Genomic DNA, 18,651 nt, shown 5'->3' on the forward strand with positions numbered 1-18,651 from the left:
CTTGGCAAAAGTGACTATTTCGAGGTTAGGAAAGGGAAAGTGACTGCTTCGAGGTTAGAAAAATGACTACTTTGAGGTTAGGAAAGTGATTACTTTGAGGTTAGAAAAGTGACTACTTCGAGGTTAGGAAAGTGACTACTTTGAGGTTAGAAAAGTAACTACTTCGAGGTTAGAGAAGTGACAACTTTGAGGTTAGAAAAGTAACTACTCGAGGTTCTTTTGTAGTTATGACGACCAATGTTTAAACGAGAGACGCGAATATCTCGAAAATTATACGAAATGGGCATACCTACTAAATTGTAGCTAATTTATACAAATTTGTAATGTTCATTTTGATCGAATTTCTAATTTTGTGATTCACGTTTATAAAAAAATAGTGAAATATAATTGAAGGTCTGTTTTTTTAATTTTCCTTTTTTTTAGTATCAGTGTTTACTTTAGAAGTTAAATCGTATTTCGAATTGCACATTGAAAAATGACAACTATTGGCGAAAGTGCAAACAACATATCTACTGCGACGAGTGCACGCATTTTAATAATGCGCATCCATTATGCTACAATCGATACACTGTCGTTCGAGTATACTTCGGGGTGAATCGTTCGCACATCATCGATTATCGATTCGTGTAAAGTTTATCCGACATCGGTAACGTTTGTCGAACCACGTTATAGACGACATTATTTATGTGGATAACGTTTACTGGATTTATTATTAAATTGTTGTCGTACATCTGTATCCGTCAAATGTATTTAGTACTCGTATAAATACTTAATCGCATTAATACTAAACACATGCTCACGTACAATTGATCGATGCAAGCGAGTTTCATACACGAGTACAATATTTTCAATTATCAACGGACCAGAAGAAAACATTTTAACATTTAATTATTTTTTTTTCACAAATTTTCTATGAAGTCAACGACATCGATTTCTTTTAATTGTATGGCCAAAACACAAGACTGATTTCGTTAAATACTCCAAGTTCAACGAAAACAAGTTTCCTTGCAAGAAAACATTAAAGTATGCATTTTTCTTTCAATATTTACATAAATGAAATCGTGAAAACTGAAAGAGACTTTATTGCCTGGAAGACCAACGAAAATACAATTATTTTGGCGATGCGTTATCATATAAAGTAATCATAGGGCAACTAACAAAAAAGATTTGGAATTTATGCTTTACCAATTCGAACTGAAAATTCAATGGAATTGAACCAAATCTGATAGATCGATCGGTATAATCAGTCAATATGAATTTTTATAATTTGAACAGAGTATATGGCTTGTGTACAACAATAGGGTTTTATTCGTTTAATAAATAAATAAATAAACACATAAATAAATAAATAAATAAATAAACAAACAAACAAACAAATAAATATACAAATAAATTTGAATTAATCGAAATGAAAGAAAATCAATTCGAATCGTACAGAAACAATTTGAATTGGTCCGAACCGACTTGAATTAAATTGAAATTCATGTGAATTAATCAGAGACGATTGACATCAAAGCAAACCGATCCAAACCGATCCAAACCGATTCAAACCGAATCAAACCGATTCGAACCAATTTAAACCGTATCGAAACAATATGAATCAATCGTAACCATTCGACAGTAAATCAATTCAAACCGATTCGAATCAATTCGAATCGCATTGATTTTAATCAGTTTGAACCGAATCTATTCATATAAATCCAAACCAATCGGCATTAAACCGAACTGAAAACAAATTCAAATTCAATCGAACGGATTTGAAACGAAGCCGATTTCGATTCACACGAACTGCTCCGAACCGGACCGGTTCGAAACTCGCTCGAAATTAATTTCTACGATCGATTCGTTTTCAGGTTAATTCGATTCGGTTGAATGCGCGACTCGCTTCGATTTTTGATACTTGTCGCGTTAGAATCAGACGCTTCAGACGCTCTTCTCGGATATGGTGCTTCTGATGCTCCTGTTGCTGTCCCTCCTCTGCAACGTACGAGCGTGTCTCGCAACGCGGACAGGTGGTTCTCTGTCGCTTCCCACTCTCCTCAGGCTGGTGTCTCTCTCGACGCGAGCGTTCTTGGATTGCACCGGTCCACGGATGTTCGAGTAGACCACGTAGACGGCTAGAATGCCAACGACGAACATAGCGATGCCGACACCGCTCACCGTGCCAACCTACGATTCGTTATTCCTCAATACGTTTCGTTCACCGACGAAAATTTCAATTTCCATAAACAACCTACACACCTTCGCGAAAGTGTCATCGATGGATCCTCGAGATCCTCCCGATTCGATCGAGTCCAAACACGACCGTCGTCGGACCACTTTCATGGGTAAAAAAATTTTTTGAAAAAAGAAAAATTCAACCATCGCGTAACCAAAAATTGTTCAAATGTGGTCGTGTTTGGACTCGTTCTAACCGGGGCAACCTCGACGATCGGAAAAACAACATTTCGTTCAAGTTCGCTCGATATCCTTCATCTATTCGTAAAAATTGCTATCGCGACTCGTTTTCCTACTGACCATGGTCCACCACTCGTTGTCCTCTATTTCCGAAACAAGAATCTGCGCTGCCTCGTCGTCGTCCTCGTGCAGCAATTGTATCTCCTTGGCGGTGGTGGCGCAGCCTACGTGCGTATCCTTCTCCCTGGCGATCAACTTTTTGAACATTGGCGGTATCTCATCCTCCTTCTTGTTATTTTTCTTATTGTTCTCGTTCTTAGCATTGTCGTCGTCGTCGTCGTCGTCGTCGTCGTCATCGTCGTCGTCCTCCTCCTCGTTGCCCCAATGGATCGTTGCCTTGTCCTTGTGAATGACCACGTCTCCCAGCGTCTCCAGCATGTCGGTCTTTACTTTCATCGATAGCTGAAGGGACATGGATGCCGATTGCAATTCCATTGCATAATCCACCAGGACGTTCGACAGGACGTTGTTCCAGTCGACGGCGTTCACCTGGATCTTACACTTCTTTTTCTTGCTAACGGTGTGGTGGGGGAGAGTAGGCGTGACGATCGACGAGGGATGGAGCGGTAGTGGGGGTAAGGGAAGGCAGGTAGGTGGAGTGGGGAGGGGGCACAAAATAAAGGAGTTACTCGATCACGATACAACACACGTACGGTAAGATCGGCGCGGCGTTTTCGTAACGTTCGAAGACACGTTCGGTGCGCGTGCGCGGAATTCTGGCGCGACAGCTCACTCCCCGCCCCTCCCCTCTCCCGGCCGGCGGTCGTTTCCGTTACGCGCCGCACTTAACGATGGATATCCCCGTGAACGGCGACGAAACCCCCTTCTCGGACAATTTACGTCGCGGCACGCTAATTCGCGCGCTAATTGACTTCGTTAATCAGCGCTCGGGACAAAGAGATTTAGACGTCGGCTACGCGAATCGACCAGACCGTTACAATATCGGGCAATTAATCTAATTGCGCTCACCCGAGGACAAATCTTCCTTTTACATGGAAAATTTATGACTAAATACTTTCCGCGTAACGTTTCACCGTCCTGAAAATCCACGGTTCTTGAGCTTCTCGAGTTGTTCAAGAACAAAGTCATGCATCGCGTAGAATTGTATCGATTACAATTTATTTTACTTCGATATGTCGATCGATTTGTTTTATCTCGATCAATTTGTCGCTCGGATTCACGATCGGTTGACATACATTTCCGCTCGAAAGTCGTGTACGAGATATCTACTAAAATGTAAAATTAAATGAAATATAATAATAACAATAGAAATCGTTGAAACGTGCAACAGAGAACAATCTTATCTCGTACAATAATTAATGGAAATTGAATTCTTTTTACGTTGATACATACTCTGACAGAATACCATCTTTTCTTATACAATAATTAATAGCAATTGAATTCTTTTTTCGTCTGTATATACTCTGTGTGCTCTAAGTTTTCCACGAAATTTTCACCTTCTAGCGATTAGTGATTTTTTTACAACATCTTGATTAATACCATTCTATTCGTCTCGTAGAATTCCACAAACGTTCGAATATATTTTTCATTATTGAAAACGAACGAACGACCGATTATTTTTCTACTGCATTTAACGAACATTGAACGTACATCTGTAATTTCAATAATTATGCAATCGAAATTCGTTATAAAATGTTCCACGACTTTTGAACGTGTATATACACCCGATTGTACCTCGCTTGGTGTTCATCATCCGTGCCTCGCATAATGATAATCGTCGGTCTCGATTTTCCGACATCACGTGAGACATCGTTCTGTTTTGAAACAACAACACCATCGTTTCTTTTCTAGTCAGAAAACAACCGTTGGATAATTTTCATCCTTTAATTTACGCGAACTTTCTACCATAAATCAAAGATTTTCCGTTTCTTCTCATGACATTAACACGCTGCAATTTGGTAACATGTGCACTCAGCCCCGTCACGGTTCGAGTACCTAATTTTATTCCGATTTCTAACGCGAGCCAACGATCAACAAGTAAACAAATCTCCATCGTGCTTACCACAGCGTGTCCAACGCTTTCGTGTAGACCTTTACCGCCGAATCGAGCCACCTGACATCCCTCAGCTCCTCGGTGTCGTAGACTGCGGTTTCTTTCGAGGTCCACCATTTCGATTTCTCGACTCTTGCCTCCAATCCCGCAAATTCGTTTCTGATGCAGGACGAAGGACACCAGTAAGGATCCTTGGGATTTTTTTCTTTTTTTTTTTTTTTGAAACAAAACTTTCGCTCGAGAAAAATAAAATTTAATATCCGGTACACGTGGAACTCGATCGAGAGAGACACCAAAGAAACACAATTACACATACCGAGAGTTTTATCCGCTTTGTTATAGTAATAGTTACTTTTTATCATTTTGTGTTATCAGTTTTCTTTCCCCATCTTAAACAAACTACTTTTATTAGAAAAGAATGTTCTTTTTCCTTTTTAATTCTTCTTTTTTAATTCTTCAATTTTTTAATCTACACATTACTTGCTTCTCTGTATAAGTATTCCTCTCTTTGGTCAACCCTTCTCTTTTCGAGTATTTGCGATCGTAATTTTTATTCAACGTTCACGGAACAAATACTTTTAAAAATTGATCGCGTCCAAATGGAAATAGTTTGTTGAAAATTTACGATACAGTCTTATTCGTTATGAAATTACACCCCATCGATGTTACACCTCTTAATTAACAGCTTCGACTAAATAGGTCTAAAGTTGCGCGGTGAATAAATGGTGGACAGGGACGTTTAACCGGGGAAGATCGTGAGATGTAGATCCGCGATACAAAATACAAATGTTCCGGTATGATAGCGATCAAATTACCAAAGACATTACAGCGCGCGGATTTGCAATTGTAACGGTTGTTGTTGGAATGATGGAACGCCAGCCATGTGCTAATGAACTCGGTAATCGCGTACGTACCGTTTGCGTACGTAAATAGTGGTATTTCTATTACGAACGGCATTATATGCAATAGCTTATAATTATGCGATTAAATCTGTTTTCATGAATAATAATCACCGCATTTAATGACTAGATTGAATTTAAACACGTCTGATAGACGCAACTGGTAACACGTGAACGTAACTAGTTGTGCCAGAACGACGCGAATGCGAGAAATGCCACTTTTTTTTCTTCCTTTTTTTTTCTTTTTCTTCCTTTACAACGCGAGGAACGATGATGCATTATTGTCAACACGATGATACCGATTCTGCCAATCGATGAACCTTTCAGTATCGATTTTTAAAGTTTACAATAGGTGAATCACCGCCAACCACCGGAGCATGAAATCCACGATTGGGTAATTCTCTTGAACACTGTATTTTTAGTTTTTTCTTTTTTCTTTCTTGTTATTGCTTTCCTAATCATAGATCGCGAAACGGTACGACTTTCGATCGCGCAGGAAGGATACCGATCTATATGTATCGCGCGGTGGTACATTTTTTTCCTTTGAAGATACAGTAATTGGCACGCGGATGTACTAATACGTACGTGGTCGGTCTTAATCGATCGAATACCGCGAAATTTTCAATTAATTAACGTTCATCGATTCGTCATTAACGTGTTTCTTTTTTTTCCTTTTTTCGCGTATCGATTTTCCTTTTGTCGATTGATTCATCAACCACCGATCGCAGGATGCAGAATCGATCGAACAGGATACCTGTATTACGCGGTGCTACGCGGCAAAAGGGATATCCGCGTAACGTAGTACTACGCGGGACAAAGGATATCCGCATAGCGTAGTACTACGTGGGACAAGAGAATATCATATAACGTAGTGCTACATGGTACAAAGGATATTCGTGTAACATAATACTATTAGACACAAAGGATATCCGTATAACGTAGTACTACGTGGCATAGAGGATATCCGTATAACATAGTACTACGAAGTAAAAAGGATATCCGCATAACGTAGTACTACGTGGGACAAGAGAATATCATATAACGTAGTGCTACATGGTACAAAGGATATTCGTGTAACATAGTACTATTAAACACAAAGGATATCCGTATAACGTAGTACTACGTGGTACAAAGGATATCCGCATAACGCAGTACTACGTGGTACAAGAAAATATCATATAACGTAGTGTTACATGATACAAAGGATATCCGTGTAACATAGTACTATGTGACAAAAAGGATATCCGTAGAACGTAGTACTACGTGACACAAAGGATATCCATACAACATAGTACTACGTGGCACAAAGTATATTCACACAACGTAGTACTACGTAGTACAAAGGATATCCGTACAACGTAGTACTACGTTTTTCTTTCCAGTGTAAGACTCGATCCGTCGATGTATTAATACGTTCGCGGTATTTTATATTGAAACATTACGAAATCCCCGACCACTTGATATTCGTAGGTTCTCTCAAAAATGACAATATCGCCACGTTTTCTAATCCACCGATTTTCTAATCGCACGTGGTTCCATATTTTTTCCCCACCGGCACAGTGCAGTAATTAGTGTAACGTTGTATATGATTAGGGCAAGTAATACGTTCCCGCTCGTGCGATATTATCAGCAATTACTTTGCAAGTATCCGTTTCTCCTTGACCGACAGCTCTCTATTTTCAGCCCTGAGACATTCTTTTATTTCTTCGATAACTCTCACCATCGATCAGGAATTACCTACGATACCCGTGGTATAATTACGTTAGTCATTGGTCGGGTTACCTCCTCCATGTGCCAAACTCTCGTTCAACGATCGTTACGGACAAACGAAAAATTCCGAGATCGTCGAAACGATGTCGGTGGCACCGGAGGTGCCCATCGAAACGACCGTTGGGCAAGGGACACCAAGAAGACCCGACATTAAGGATGAAAGCGAAAAGGATGAGAGCGTAATCGACTATGTCGGGTCGATCGACGACACGGCGGATGAAATGTCAATTTTACTGTAACGATCGCTCTGGGTGACCTTCGCGAGACTGGTATGTGGGTAGCAAGTATGCAGTGTACCGTATGAATTCTTGGAAATCATCGCGCAGGAAATTGCAATAGTGTCATGACTCGTAATTTATCGAGGATTAGCTTCTTGCGAATAAATTCATATCACGACGTACCGTGTGGATTATTATGTATTTATCCGAAGAGGGTCGCGAAAATTGTTAATCGAAATTATCTACTATTCATAGTAAACTATTAGTTACCTATGGAATGAACCTTTGAGTGTAAACATTGTACAGATTCATCGAGTCTGAATCTTGGTAAAACTTGCCACGAGTTTTCTTGCATAGTACTTTATGCGAGGGAAAAAATATCAGGGATTGGAATATATTATTTTGGATAAAATTATTATCTTCTCGGTTGATAATAAATTTAGAATTTAGTATTTAATTGTTTTCGATTTGTGTGAAATAGTATCGATGAGAAATTATTTAATAATATATTCAGAATTTAGTATTTAATTGTTTCGATCTGCGTGAAATGGTATTTTATAAAACGATGGCTCCCGATGGTAAGGTATCACGGTTCATGGTGAGGAATTGTAAAAAATCGAATGAAAACACGCTGTATAATATGTAATTAGAATGATTTCTAGAAAACATTTTCCAGCGCAGTGAATCGTTAAAAATGGCCAGTATGCGAGTTGCACTTGAGTTGACTCGAGCCGCATAGGCGTAGGACGAACAGGTGAAATCGTTTTGGAGTTTCCAACGAGTGAAATGATAAATATTGAAACGAAGGCAATATAAATATTGCAGGTGAAATTTTTCGCGATATGAAAATTGTCGATGAAAATTGATTCGATCGAATGGTTCAATAATTTCGGTTAAAGAAGTTGCTCGATGCACTTTTTGCAGCGTTGCGTTAAATTTTGGTAATAATCTGATTAATTAATATCGGTATAGGTGTTACCTGGAATCTTCTAGAAGCAGTATGTTATTCGATGAGTTCACGCGATTCAGGTGTGCTTCGAGGCGTCCTTCACTGATGATCAGGACGGTCGAATTTATCAATTTCTTAAAGAATCCAATTTCCGGTTTACCGATGTGCACAATATGACTCGTAAAATCTGAAAACAAAGGCAACGTATACGAACTCGTTACGAACCATTCTGAGGTTAGGTTAACACCATAGTTGTGCTTCCGCCATTGTATCCTAACGTACATTTATTGTATTTTATACTCGTAAATATTAAGTTTCTTTTCCCTCGATAGTAGTAGAAATTTATTATTGTTCAATCTACCGGGTGTGCCACTAGTCTGGTGCTTGTCAGGTGTTTCGTAAGTCCGGTGCTACAAAATCGATGCACACGTTTTTATTTCGCTAGTTTAACGACACCCTTTATATGGAATTGCATACTTAAAAATACGTATAAAGTTTCTTAAATTACAACTTCGCATTGGACTCCCCTCCCCCAGTAATTTTTGGAAACTGTTTCCAATATTTAGAAAATTAAAATTCGTACGTAATTGGCGAAAACTAACCTACATCGAGAATTGAAAATTGTTTCCAATATTTAGAAAATAAAAATTCGTACGTAATTGACGCAAACTATCCTACATTGACAATTGAAAATCAAATTTTTGAAAATTGTTTTCAATATATAGAAAATAAAAATTCGTACGTAATTGGTGAAAACTAACCTACATCGAGAATTAAAATTTTACCCCTAATAAATGGCCGTTGGAATTAATTTTGATTCAGATATACGGTGTAGTAAATTTCACAATGAGACATTTTACACGATTGTGCTGGATCGTGAATATAGAGCTCCAACTAAAAGAACATTTAATTGCGTGGAATGAGTCGAAAACGGGTCAACGGTGACGTAGAAATTATTAGCGAGCACGCTCGTACGGTTAATGCAGTCGAATTTACCACACAGCGAGGCGTTCGAGTGCGAACCAATTTTGAAGTTGTTTTTTTTTAATCGAAAGTTCCGAGACCGTGATCCTAACGATCATCAACGAAGTGTTTACATACCGTCACTGTCACTGTCGTGCACCAAAACACAAAGACCCTTCTGAATAGCCGCCATTGTCAGTTTTTTGGCGATGTTTTGCGAGTCGTCCTCTCCATCAGTGTCTTTGTTCGCCACCAGAGTGAACGACTTCCACTTCAGTAGATTCACGATCTTCAGTGCACCCTGAAACCGAAAGTATCAATACGATGTATTTCGAACAAACGTTACGGACGAACGCGAACGAAAGTGAGGTTATGTCGACATCATTGCTGCAACACACCGAAGGGAAATTTACGTCTCGGTTCGATATCGTCACTCGTTGTATAAACGGTTTTTCAACAATTCTTTTGAAACGTGAAAGTAACAGAATGTAGGATTATTTTCTTTTTAACGAATAAAATTTGCAAGGATTATCGCGGTACCGATAACAACGCATTATAAAAATCGAAATTTATTTTTGGTTATTTATTTTAAAGTGTCAAATGTGTAGAACGTTATGCCGAGAAGATATTTCGAAATTCAAACATTTAACGAAATTGCAGCGATATATAACACCTATTTCACATTTTTCTCAAAAATATATTTTTCAACATGGCCGACACGAAATCTCCGGAACCGCACATCCGATTTACTTCAAATTTTGTGGAGATATTCTGCATAGAGTATTCCACAATGCAGCGTACGATTTTTTAAATATGTCAATTATTTAATTCTTCATAAACGTTCAAAGTCGTTTTTTTGCATAAAAGTGGTGTTTTCTTTTTCAAACTTCGACCATTTCTACAACTATTAAAATTTTCGAAAAATCGTACGCTACGTTTTAGATAATAGTCTCTAGTTTACAAATCGACAACATTTTTTTATTTCAAACCTCCCAGTTCTTGTCAACTATAGCAGCCAATAAACAATGTTTCACCAGAAATGGAATTTTGTTACACAGCGAATAACTTCGCCATTTTGTACGATTTTCACTTTCGAAAAAATTGTAAAACGAAGCTGAAAGTTATATTTACACTCCCCCCCAAAGACTACATTTTTCATTTGGTAACTGTTTAGAAAAAAATTCGCAAAATTTACCCATTCTTCTCACATCTAGGAGTGTCCCCCTCAAACGACCCGAATATTCACAGAAATATTTTTTTATTATTTTTCTCCCCTAGATCTGACCTCCGAAATCGCGTCCGGATATTATGAAACACCCTGTATAGTCATTAGAGAGCGTAAAACAGCCACAGGAACGCAACTAGAGTCTAGTTGCCGCTAGTAGAGTTCTAGATGTCGCTATCTTTAAAAACCTACTGAGGAGAGATTTTTGTAAAAGAAAATGTATCATTTATATTCACTACTACAATGTGGCCTCGTTATTGGGAAACTGGTAGCGGCGACTAATGAAGTTCCTTTTTCTTTTTTTTTTCAGGTACTTGGCTTGTACTTGTTCAGTTGCCCGATTGGCGGTACTCGTATGCATGATTACCTGAACTAGATACGAATCGGATTCCTTCTTGAGATGATGAAGAAACGGGGAATTCGATTCATGCCTCACGATATGCGGCACCTTCAGCACCGCTGTAATTTTATGCACCGCTTCTGCGTTCGTTGCAGTGTCCGGTCCGATAATGCCTACGTGGAAGAAGAATTAGTCGAACTGAGGTAACCGATGGTGATCTCAATCGGTCAAGAACCAGGACAGCTCGAGAGTCTTGAAATATTTCTCGACAGTGTTAATAATAATAGTTTTAATAATAGTGATCTGGTGACCAGTATCAGAGTGTGTTACGTATTTAGGCCCAAGGATCACTGTTGTGTTATCGATTATTAAAGAGCTCTCGACCCTTTGCACTCGAGGTTTTTTTTGTTACCAGAAACCAACGCTTCGAGAAAATCCTTCAAGTCGTAAAATTCATCCGGAATGGAACATTTTTGTACACTTCGTGTGCGTGAGTTTACACTCTACATGAACGTGATATTTAAAGTCCAATTTGAATTCCAAACCTCGAAGTTTTCCCGGATTGAAAATAGTACATTAGGTGGCAACTCTCGAGTCCAAAGGGGTAAGTCTAGGTTGAAAATATTATCGTGAATACTATATGTATATAATAAGTACAATAAATAATAAGGAGAATACAATAGGTTGCTCGATAAGTTTTATAATAAGAAATGTAGCTACTAGATTCGTCGTTTTATTTTTCCATTTTCAATAATGTCGTGTGAAATTTCACGTGGATCTGAACTTATCGACCAGTTCGTGTATTTACACCTGTTCAAAGTCGAAGTGACGTAGTATATTTCTTTTCACAATGGAAAAACGACAAAACATATCGAACAACCTGATCCGGTAGTAGTGTAATGACTCATTGATTGAATCAGGGTTTTTCAAAGTTCACCGTCAAACGAGATTATCCAACGAGTATCCTTTGAAAAATTCCCAAGAAAAATCTCAATCGGAGCATGATTGAAGAGATCAAGCGGAAACTGTGTTCTTAATTTATCAAGAAATTGAAATAATTTGAAAATAATTGTACGAAGCTACATTTTGAGTATTTCTTGGAACGAAAATTTGCAAGTTTGGTTGAGTAATCGAGTGTCCTGGAAACTTTAATTTCCAAAATGGAGAATGTATATTCGGAGAATGAACATTTTATAAAATGTTTATACACTCTGAAAAAATCGTGTTTCATTTTCACAAAAAAAAAAACGAAATGACTTTCCGAACAACCCAATATATAATAATGTACAATAAGTGACAAGTACAATATAATAGGTTGCTCGATAAGTTTTATAATCCCTTACGAATCTTCTCAGGAGCAAGCGACTGAGGATTCTGGAGGGGTGGAAAAATCATGGCAATATTCTTCGAGGGTAAGGTTCGCGAAAGTGTCTGAATTTTCTCGGTTCGTTTCAGCCACGAGGAATCTCGTGATCGATGTTCTATGTCATCCGGTGCAAACGTTTACCTAAGAAGAAAGGCGGTTGCAAACAGTTGATGTCCGCTGCTACAAGAGCCTTCATCGCTGCTTTCAGAGCGCCTGTTATACTGCCGCATGTGTCCATGACGTTCACATCTGCAACATCATCGTCCACGATCAATTCTGGCTCTAGATTATCTACACGAATTTTGATTATTAAATTACTTTCGATATAATTTTAATTGTGACATTTAATACATCGTAAAATTTTAATAATAGTGATCTGGTGACCACTATGAGAGTGTGTTACGTATTTAAACCCAAGGATCTCTGTTGTGTTATTGATTATTAAAGAACTAGGTGTTAGGCCCAAGGAGGAACCCCCAACGTTTAAATTCTTCGTTGGTAATCTTTTGTTGCAATTATTAGAGTTATTTCGTTTTATGTACAATTCCTGAAAGTATATATTAAAAAAAAATGAATTTTAATTATTAAATTAATTTCAATGTAATTTTAATAATATGGATCTTGTGACCATTATTAGAGTGTATGTATTTAGGCCCAAGGATCACTAATGTGTATCGATTATCAAAGAGCTAGGTGTTAGGCCCAAGGAAGAACCCCCAACGTTTAAATTCTTCGTTGTTAAGATCATCGTGTAGTTACTTCGTTGGTAATCTCCTCTGGTAAATTTTCCGTTGCAATTATTATAGTGGTTTCGTTTTATCTACAATTCGTGGAAATGTATGTAAAAAAAAGAAGATTGATGCCTTCAAATGTGCTTCCTAAGGGGGTATGAACGAACAAACGACAGCACCAATTCGACACGAACAATCATTGCGTAACTGATGCGGAGGAGTCGATTAGTTTCGTCGTTGGACGTGGGGGACGATTTCGAACGGTCTGTTCCTCCTCGGGTAACAGGTTCGGAACTTTCCTAACGATTCGGTGGATTTCACTGGCACTGTTTTGGGCTGAGATGTTTCCATCGTGGAAAGAAAAGGAGTTGCGGGAACGTAAAAGGAAAGAGAAGTAAGAGGTGAAAAGAAGTCGTAATAGAAGAAGAGAATAATGATAGTAGAAGAAAAAATAATAGTAGAAGAAAGAATAATAGTAGAAGAAAAAATAATAGTAGAAGAAAAAATGATAGTGGAATAAAGAATAATAGTAGAAGAAAAAATAATAGTAGAAGAAAAAGTAATAGTAGAAGAAAGAATAATACTAGAAGAAAAAATAATAGTAGAAGATTAAATAATAATAGGTGAAGAAGGGAGAATAATAATAGAAGAAGAAAAAATAATAGTAGAAGAAAAAATAATAATAGGTAAAGAAGGGAGAATAATAATGGAAGAAGAAAAAAATAATAGTAGAATGAGAAAAAATAATAATAATGAATGAAGAATAAAACAATAGGAATTGAAGAGGTGAATATAACATTAATAATGGAAGAATAAAAAATAATATTAGAAGGAGAAAAAGAAGAATACTAGAAGGAAAAAAAGTAATAATAATTGGAGAAGAAAACATTAACAATAGAGGAAGAAAAAAAAATAGTAATAGAAGAGGAAAACAATAATAATAGAAGAAAAAAGGAATAATAGTAGAAGGAGAAGAAAGAATAATAATAGAAGAAGAAAACATTGATAATAGAAGGAGAAGAAATAACAATAGTAGAAGAAGAAAACATTAATAATAGAAGGAGAAGAAATAACAATAGTAGAAGAAGAAAACATTAATAATAGAAGATGAAGAAATAATAATATTAGAAGAAGAAAACAGTAATAATAAAAGGAGAAGAAATAACAATAATAGAAGAAGAAAACATTAATAATAAACATTAATAAACATTAATAGAAGAAGAAGATATAATAATAATAATAATAAAATAAGAAATCAGTAACAATAGAAGAAGAAGAAGAAATAACAGTAATAGAAGAAGAAAACATTAATAATATCAGAAGAAGAAATAATAATGATAACAGAAGAAGAAACCAGTAACAGTAGAAGAAGAAGAAATAACAATAATAAAAGAAGAAAGAACGATAATGGTAGAAGAAAACATCAGCAACAGCAGGAAATGAAGCGGTAACAATAAAAGAGGAAAGAGTGATAATCGTGGAAGAAAAGGGTAATAGCGATAAAAAGAAGAGAAAAAAAGAAGTTGCACCGACCGGAGCAAAAAAAGGCTCTCCCCCCCCCCCCCCCCAGATAATTACCAATGTCGTGTCCGTCGGAGTTGTTGTTGTACTTCTCGGAGATCAGCTTGGCGGCTTCGTACATCAGAACGCCCCTCGGCGACAATTTTCTACAGGACGGATCGTCGTGGACGCTCGTCAGCAACGAGATCTGCGCGCGACTTCCGCATTCCGTGCGTCCGCCGCAGGTGCACGCGCAGACGATGACGATAATTAACAACAGCGCTCGCGAATTGGCCATCGGGGACCATTAACGACTCCTTCCAACCAGGTGATATCCTCCTACGAACCGATAGACGTTCACGCCTCTGGGATCTTCGATCTCGCGATTGATATCTCTTCGTGCGATCTAGGCTCTCCTCAGTGCTTCCTGTGGTACATTCCGTCCGAATCCAGCAATGTTGCAGCAACGTAAAATCGCAGCCAGCCCGTTTCGAATGCTAATTAACGTTCCCCGAGTCGTTAGGCTCCGCAACCTCGTCGTTTGTTATCTATGTTTCTTTTCCTTCCATCTGTGTGTGTTTCTGCATTTGTGTGTATGCGTGTGTGTGTTTTATTCACTGAACCGACTCCGTTTGTCTTTCTGTCTGTCTCACTGGACGAAGTCGCGTAGCAACGGCAACGCCGCTTCGCGAGTATGCAACTTAGTTCGGCGAAACGATTCGTTTCGTCCGAACGCGGTCTAGGTTATGTCTGACCTGTTCCACGACGCCTCTTCAAGCACTGCGGACCTTGGTAGTGAAAACCGGAAGCTTTATAAAGAAGCGAATGTGACATGTATTACGTGGAATTTCTAGGGTTTTAGGCTTCATCGACCGAGCGACAGACGGTCTCGCGGCGACCTTGTTGCGACACCTCGGTTAGGGTTACCAACCGTACCCTTTTAAGAGTAATTGTACAATTTTCGAGGCGACGATTAGAGAAAAATTATTCCCGCGATACATCGAGACAATTTGTTCCTCTTAAAACGATAAGACGAGGGGGCAGGATTGAGCGATTTAATTCAATTTATGATTTTTTAATTGGTATTGTTATTTAGGGTCTAAAAGACGTCGAGGATGCAATGGTGAATCGACTTGGTTTCGAGGTGTTTCTGCTGGTATTAATAGTGTAACTATATTACACGGTGATTACATTGCGATTGGTGTCTTTTGTCGTTCTCTTTTGTATATTCTGACGAAAAAGGAAAATTAGTATCGAGAGGAGGGTGTGGGTGAACTGTACATCCTCTCTCTGGCAATCTTGGAGATTATCGTCCACTTTAAAAGAGCACATTGTTTACTTTTATCCTAGGACCCAGGGACGGTAACTTTGATCACAGTTTAGACAGAACAAGACCTAACCTTTCGAGTGCATCGTTGCACATACGTGCACAATTTCCAGGCATTGTAGCACAGTACTAACCACTAACTGCATCGTTTCGTTGGTACCATGACCAAGATATGGATCAAAGTACAAAAAATAAGAAGAAAAAAAAGTATGAATATTTCCTACTGTTCTGTACCACACTAACCCAGTGGAGAAGAACGATAATCCAGGATAACGTGTTTACCCCTGTCCTCCCAAGCTGACGTTGGTATGTGTACACACGATAAAGTCAATAATTTTACGATGTGCAATACCCATGTACACATTTACCCACCCGTATGCGTTGCACGTACGTGTGCACTTACGAAACTATGGAACGATCTTTCCCAATATGTTTCACATCGTGCGATTATAATTTCTTTTTTTTTTTTCTTGCCTGGAAAAAAGAATCATTAGTAAACAAAAGGGTTAAAATCAGGGATGTTCCTCGAGGTTGAATCTTCGTAACGTGAGAACCCCTCTTAGTCATCAGTAAGCTCGTTAGCATATCGACTGCAAGACTGTAAATCCTTGTTGCACAACCTTACCCTTGCATAACTACACGATGATTGATTGAACGCCTCACGTGTGTAAATTACACACACGGTTTCGATTGGAGAACACAGGTCCACCAGACTGGGATATCGCGCGGCGAACCGTGGCTATTCGGCCTCATGGACTCATGCCATCCCCACTTGTGTAGGCGTAGAATACGATTACCCTCTACGGATGTACCGTACCTTGTGCGATTAGCTTTTTAATTATCTGTAATATCGTCACACGGTGGTGACGTAAATAAAATACGGATAATTCTCGTGTAAGATGGTACTCGAACAACACGGTTCTCAAATTTTTACCATTATGTACTCTATTTATCCAGACAAAAGGGGAAGGATGATTTCTACAGCCAAAATCAGCCCTGAAAGGAAATATAACCTCTACTGAAGTATCTTTTGTAGGTTATCACGAAAATCAGAAGACATCTGTTTCAAAATTTCGACTCCACGATTCGAGGGGAGAAGAAACATAACCTCGAATAAAATATGATCACAGGAATTTCAAATTTTTATTATTATGTACTTTATTTATCCAGACAAAGGAGGAAGGATGGTTTCTACAGCAAAAATCAGCCCTGAAAGGAAACAACCTCTACCGAAGTATTTTTAGTAGATTATTACACAAGTATCTATTTCAAAATTTCGAAGTCTTCTTCGAACAATCCTCCAAAACTTACATCCTAATTAAACGTACTTATATTTATCCCTTGGTAAATTTTGAATACATTAGACAATTCACTCTATTAGCACCTAACCTAATGATTGGGATAATAAAAATGTTACTATCATATTATCATAACGAACAGTATTTCCCCCAAAACAACTTCTCCCCTTTGTCTGGATAAACAAAGCACACAATAATAAAAATGTCAAAACCGCGTTGTTCGATAATATATGATACTTATACATTATAATATTTTTTATATATTCCTAATTTGACTCTATTGCAGGTTGTTCAGAAACTATCTGGAAACCCTCGAGGGGAGGAGAAACATAACCTAGATTAAAATATCCCCGGTACATAACGATTACAAGAATTTCTTTTTTCTCTTTATTAATATTCTCGTCCAACTGGTTCACGATGTTGATAAATAAATAACACGACGGGGACGAAATGAAAATCGTGTATTATCGAAAACAGAATATACAAATCGCGAGTCGGATGAAGACCAAACGTGTAATTGAAACCGAAAGGGTCAGGTGTTGTGCGTGTTGCTCAATTGGCACCGCTGCCTTATCGCGACACGATCGATCGGGGCGAGACATTGAAATCATACTTGCAAACACGCTGGGGAAACGGTAAATCTCGTATTGGTCGCAGATCTATAAACAGAGGCTGCATCAACTGAGAAAAATCGGTTTGACAATCGCACGGAAGGCGTGCATACGCAGTTCCTCTATCTCTCGCAACTGATAGGAACAGTTTCATCAGATCGCACGTCACCGATTTTCATACCGGCAAGGTAGCACCTGTTTTTGTCCTATATTCCCGCCCACACTTCCAAACGTCCCTTGTGTATGTGTTTTTTCTGTTTTTTTTTTTTTTAGATTCACGGAAATCTACTCGAAAAGGAAAAATATTTTCCCGCGAGGACTCTATTCTCAACGACAGGAATTACATGTTATTTCAAAGAAATAAAGGAATTTTCCAAGGTTCGAATTTTTTAACGGTCCTATTATCACCGATGGGAATTAAACGGTACTTCAAAGGAAAAGGAATTTCCCAAGGTTCGAATTTCCTTTGAAGGATCTATTATTACTGACAGGAAGAGCGGTGTTTCGAAGGAAAAAGAGTCACGGGAGGAGAGAAAAAAATTTCGAGGGAGCGATTACAGGAAGTGCAAATGTGTCATTGATTTTTTGAAAATTTATTTTAAATATCTTTTTCGTTTGTTTATCTTGAATCCTTTTTATTTCAAATTCTTAACTTTTCGAAGAAAGTTACTGAAACATAATTATGATTCAAAGTAACTGAAACTAAAAAATAATTTAATTAGATATGTGTCTTCAGGATCTTTGGACTGTTTTTCAAAATTTTTGGTTTGTTTATCTTGAATCCTTCTTATTTCAAATCCTTAACTTTTCGAAGCACAGTTACTGAAACGTAATTATGATTCAAAGTAACTGAAACTAAAGCATAGATTAATTAGATACGTGTTTTCAGGATGTTTGCATTGTTTTTGAAAATTTATCGTAAATACGTTCTCAAAACTTATCGCCTACTCGTCCCGGATCTCCCGATTATACTCCTCGATAAG

The 18,651-nt window shown here is 38.0% G+C and overlaps 1 protein-coding gene across 1 annotated transcript; it reads right to left on the bottom strand.

Moving 5' to 3' along the window:
- Positions 1-678: 678 nt before the first annotated feature.
- LOC143148440 (uncharacterized) lies at positions 679-15,198 on the bottom strand. Its single transcript, XM_076314758.1, has 8 exons — positions 14,511-15,198; positions 12,343-12,450; positions 10,863-11,008; positions 9,409-9,571; positions 8,338-8,494; positions 4,481-4,630; positions 2,518-2,971; positions 679-2,169 (listed from the first exon to the last, which is right to left on the bottom strand). Exons 1-8 carry the CDS (start codon positions 14,728-14,730, stop codon positions 1,924-1,926), a joined length of 1,644 nt encoding a protein of 547 aa, XP_076170873.1. The 5' UTR covers positions 14,731-15,198; the 3' UTR covers positions 679-1,923.
- Between the last annotated feature and the right edge of the window lie 3,453 nt (positions 15,199-18,651).

The sequence above is a fragment of the Ptiloglossa arizonensis genome, chromosome 6 (genome assembly GCF_051014685.1).
Source record: "Ptiloglossa arizonensis isolate GNS036 chromosome 6, iyPtiAriz1_principal, whole genome shotgun sequence".
Taxonomy (NCBI): Eukaryota; Metazoa; Arthropoda; class Insecta; order Hymenoptera; family Colletidae; genus Ptiloglossa; species Ptiloglossa arizonensis.

Bases quoted from the DNA above. Each gene is read 5' to 3' on its own strand.
- LOC143148440 (XM_076314758.1), bottom strand. From the start codon at position 14,730: ATGGCCAATTCGCGAGCGCTGTTGTTAATTATCGTCATCGTCTGCGCG. The intron at 12,451-14,510 runs GTAATTATCTGG...ATGATGTTGCAG, and splicing joins CTCCGACGGACACGACATTG to ATGTGAACGTCATGGACACA. The intron at 2,972-4,480 runs GTAAGCACGATG...CCACACCGTTAG, and splicing joins AAAGCGTTGGACACGCTGTG to CAAGAAAAAGAAGTGTAAGA.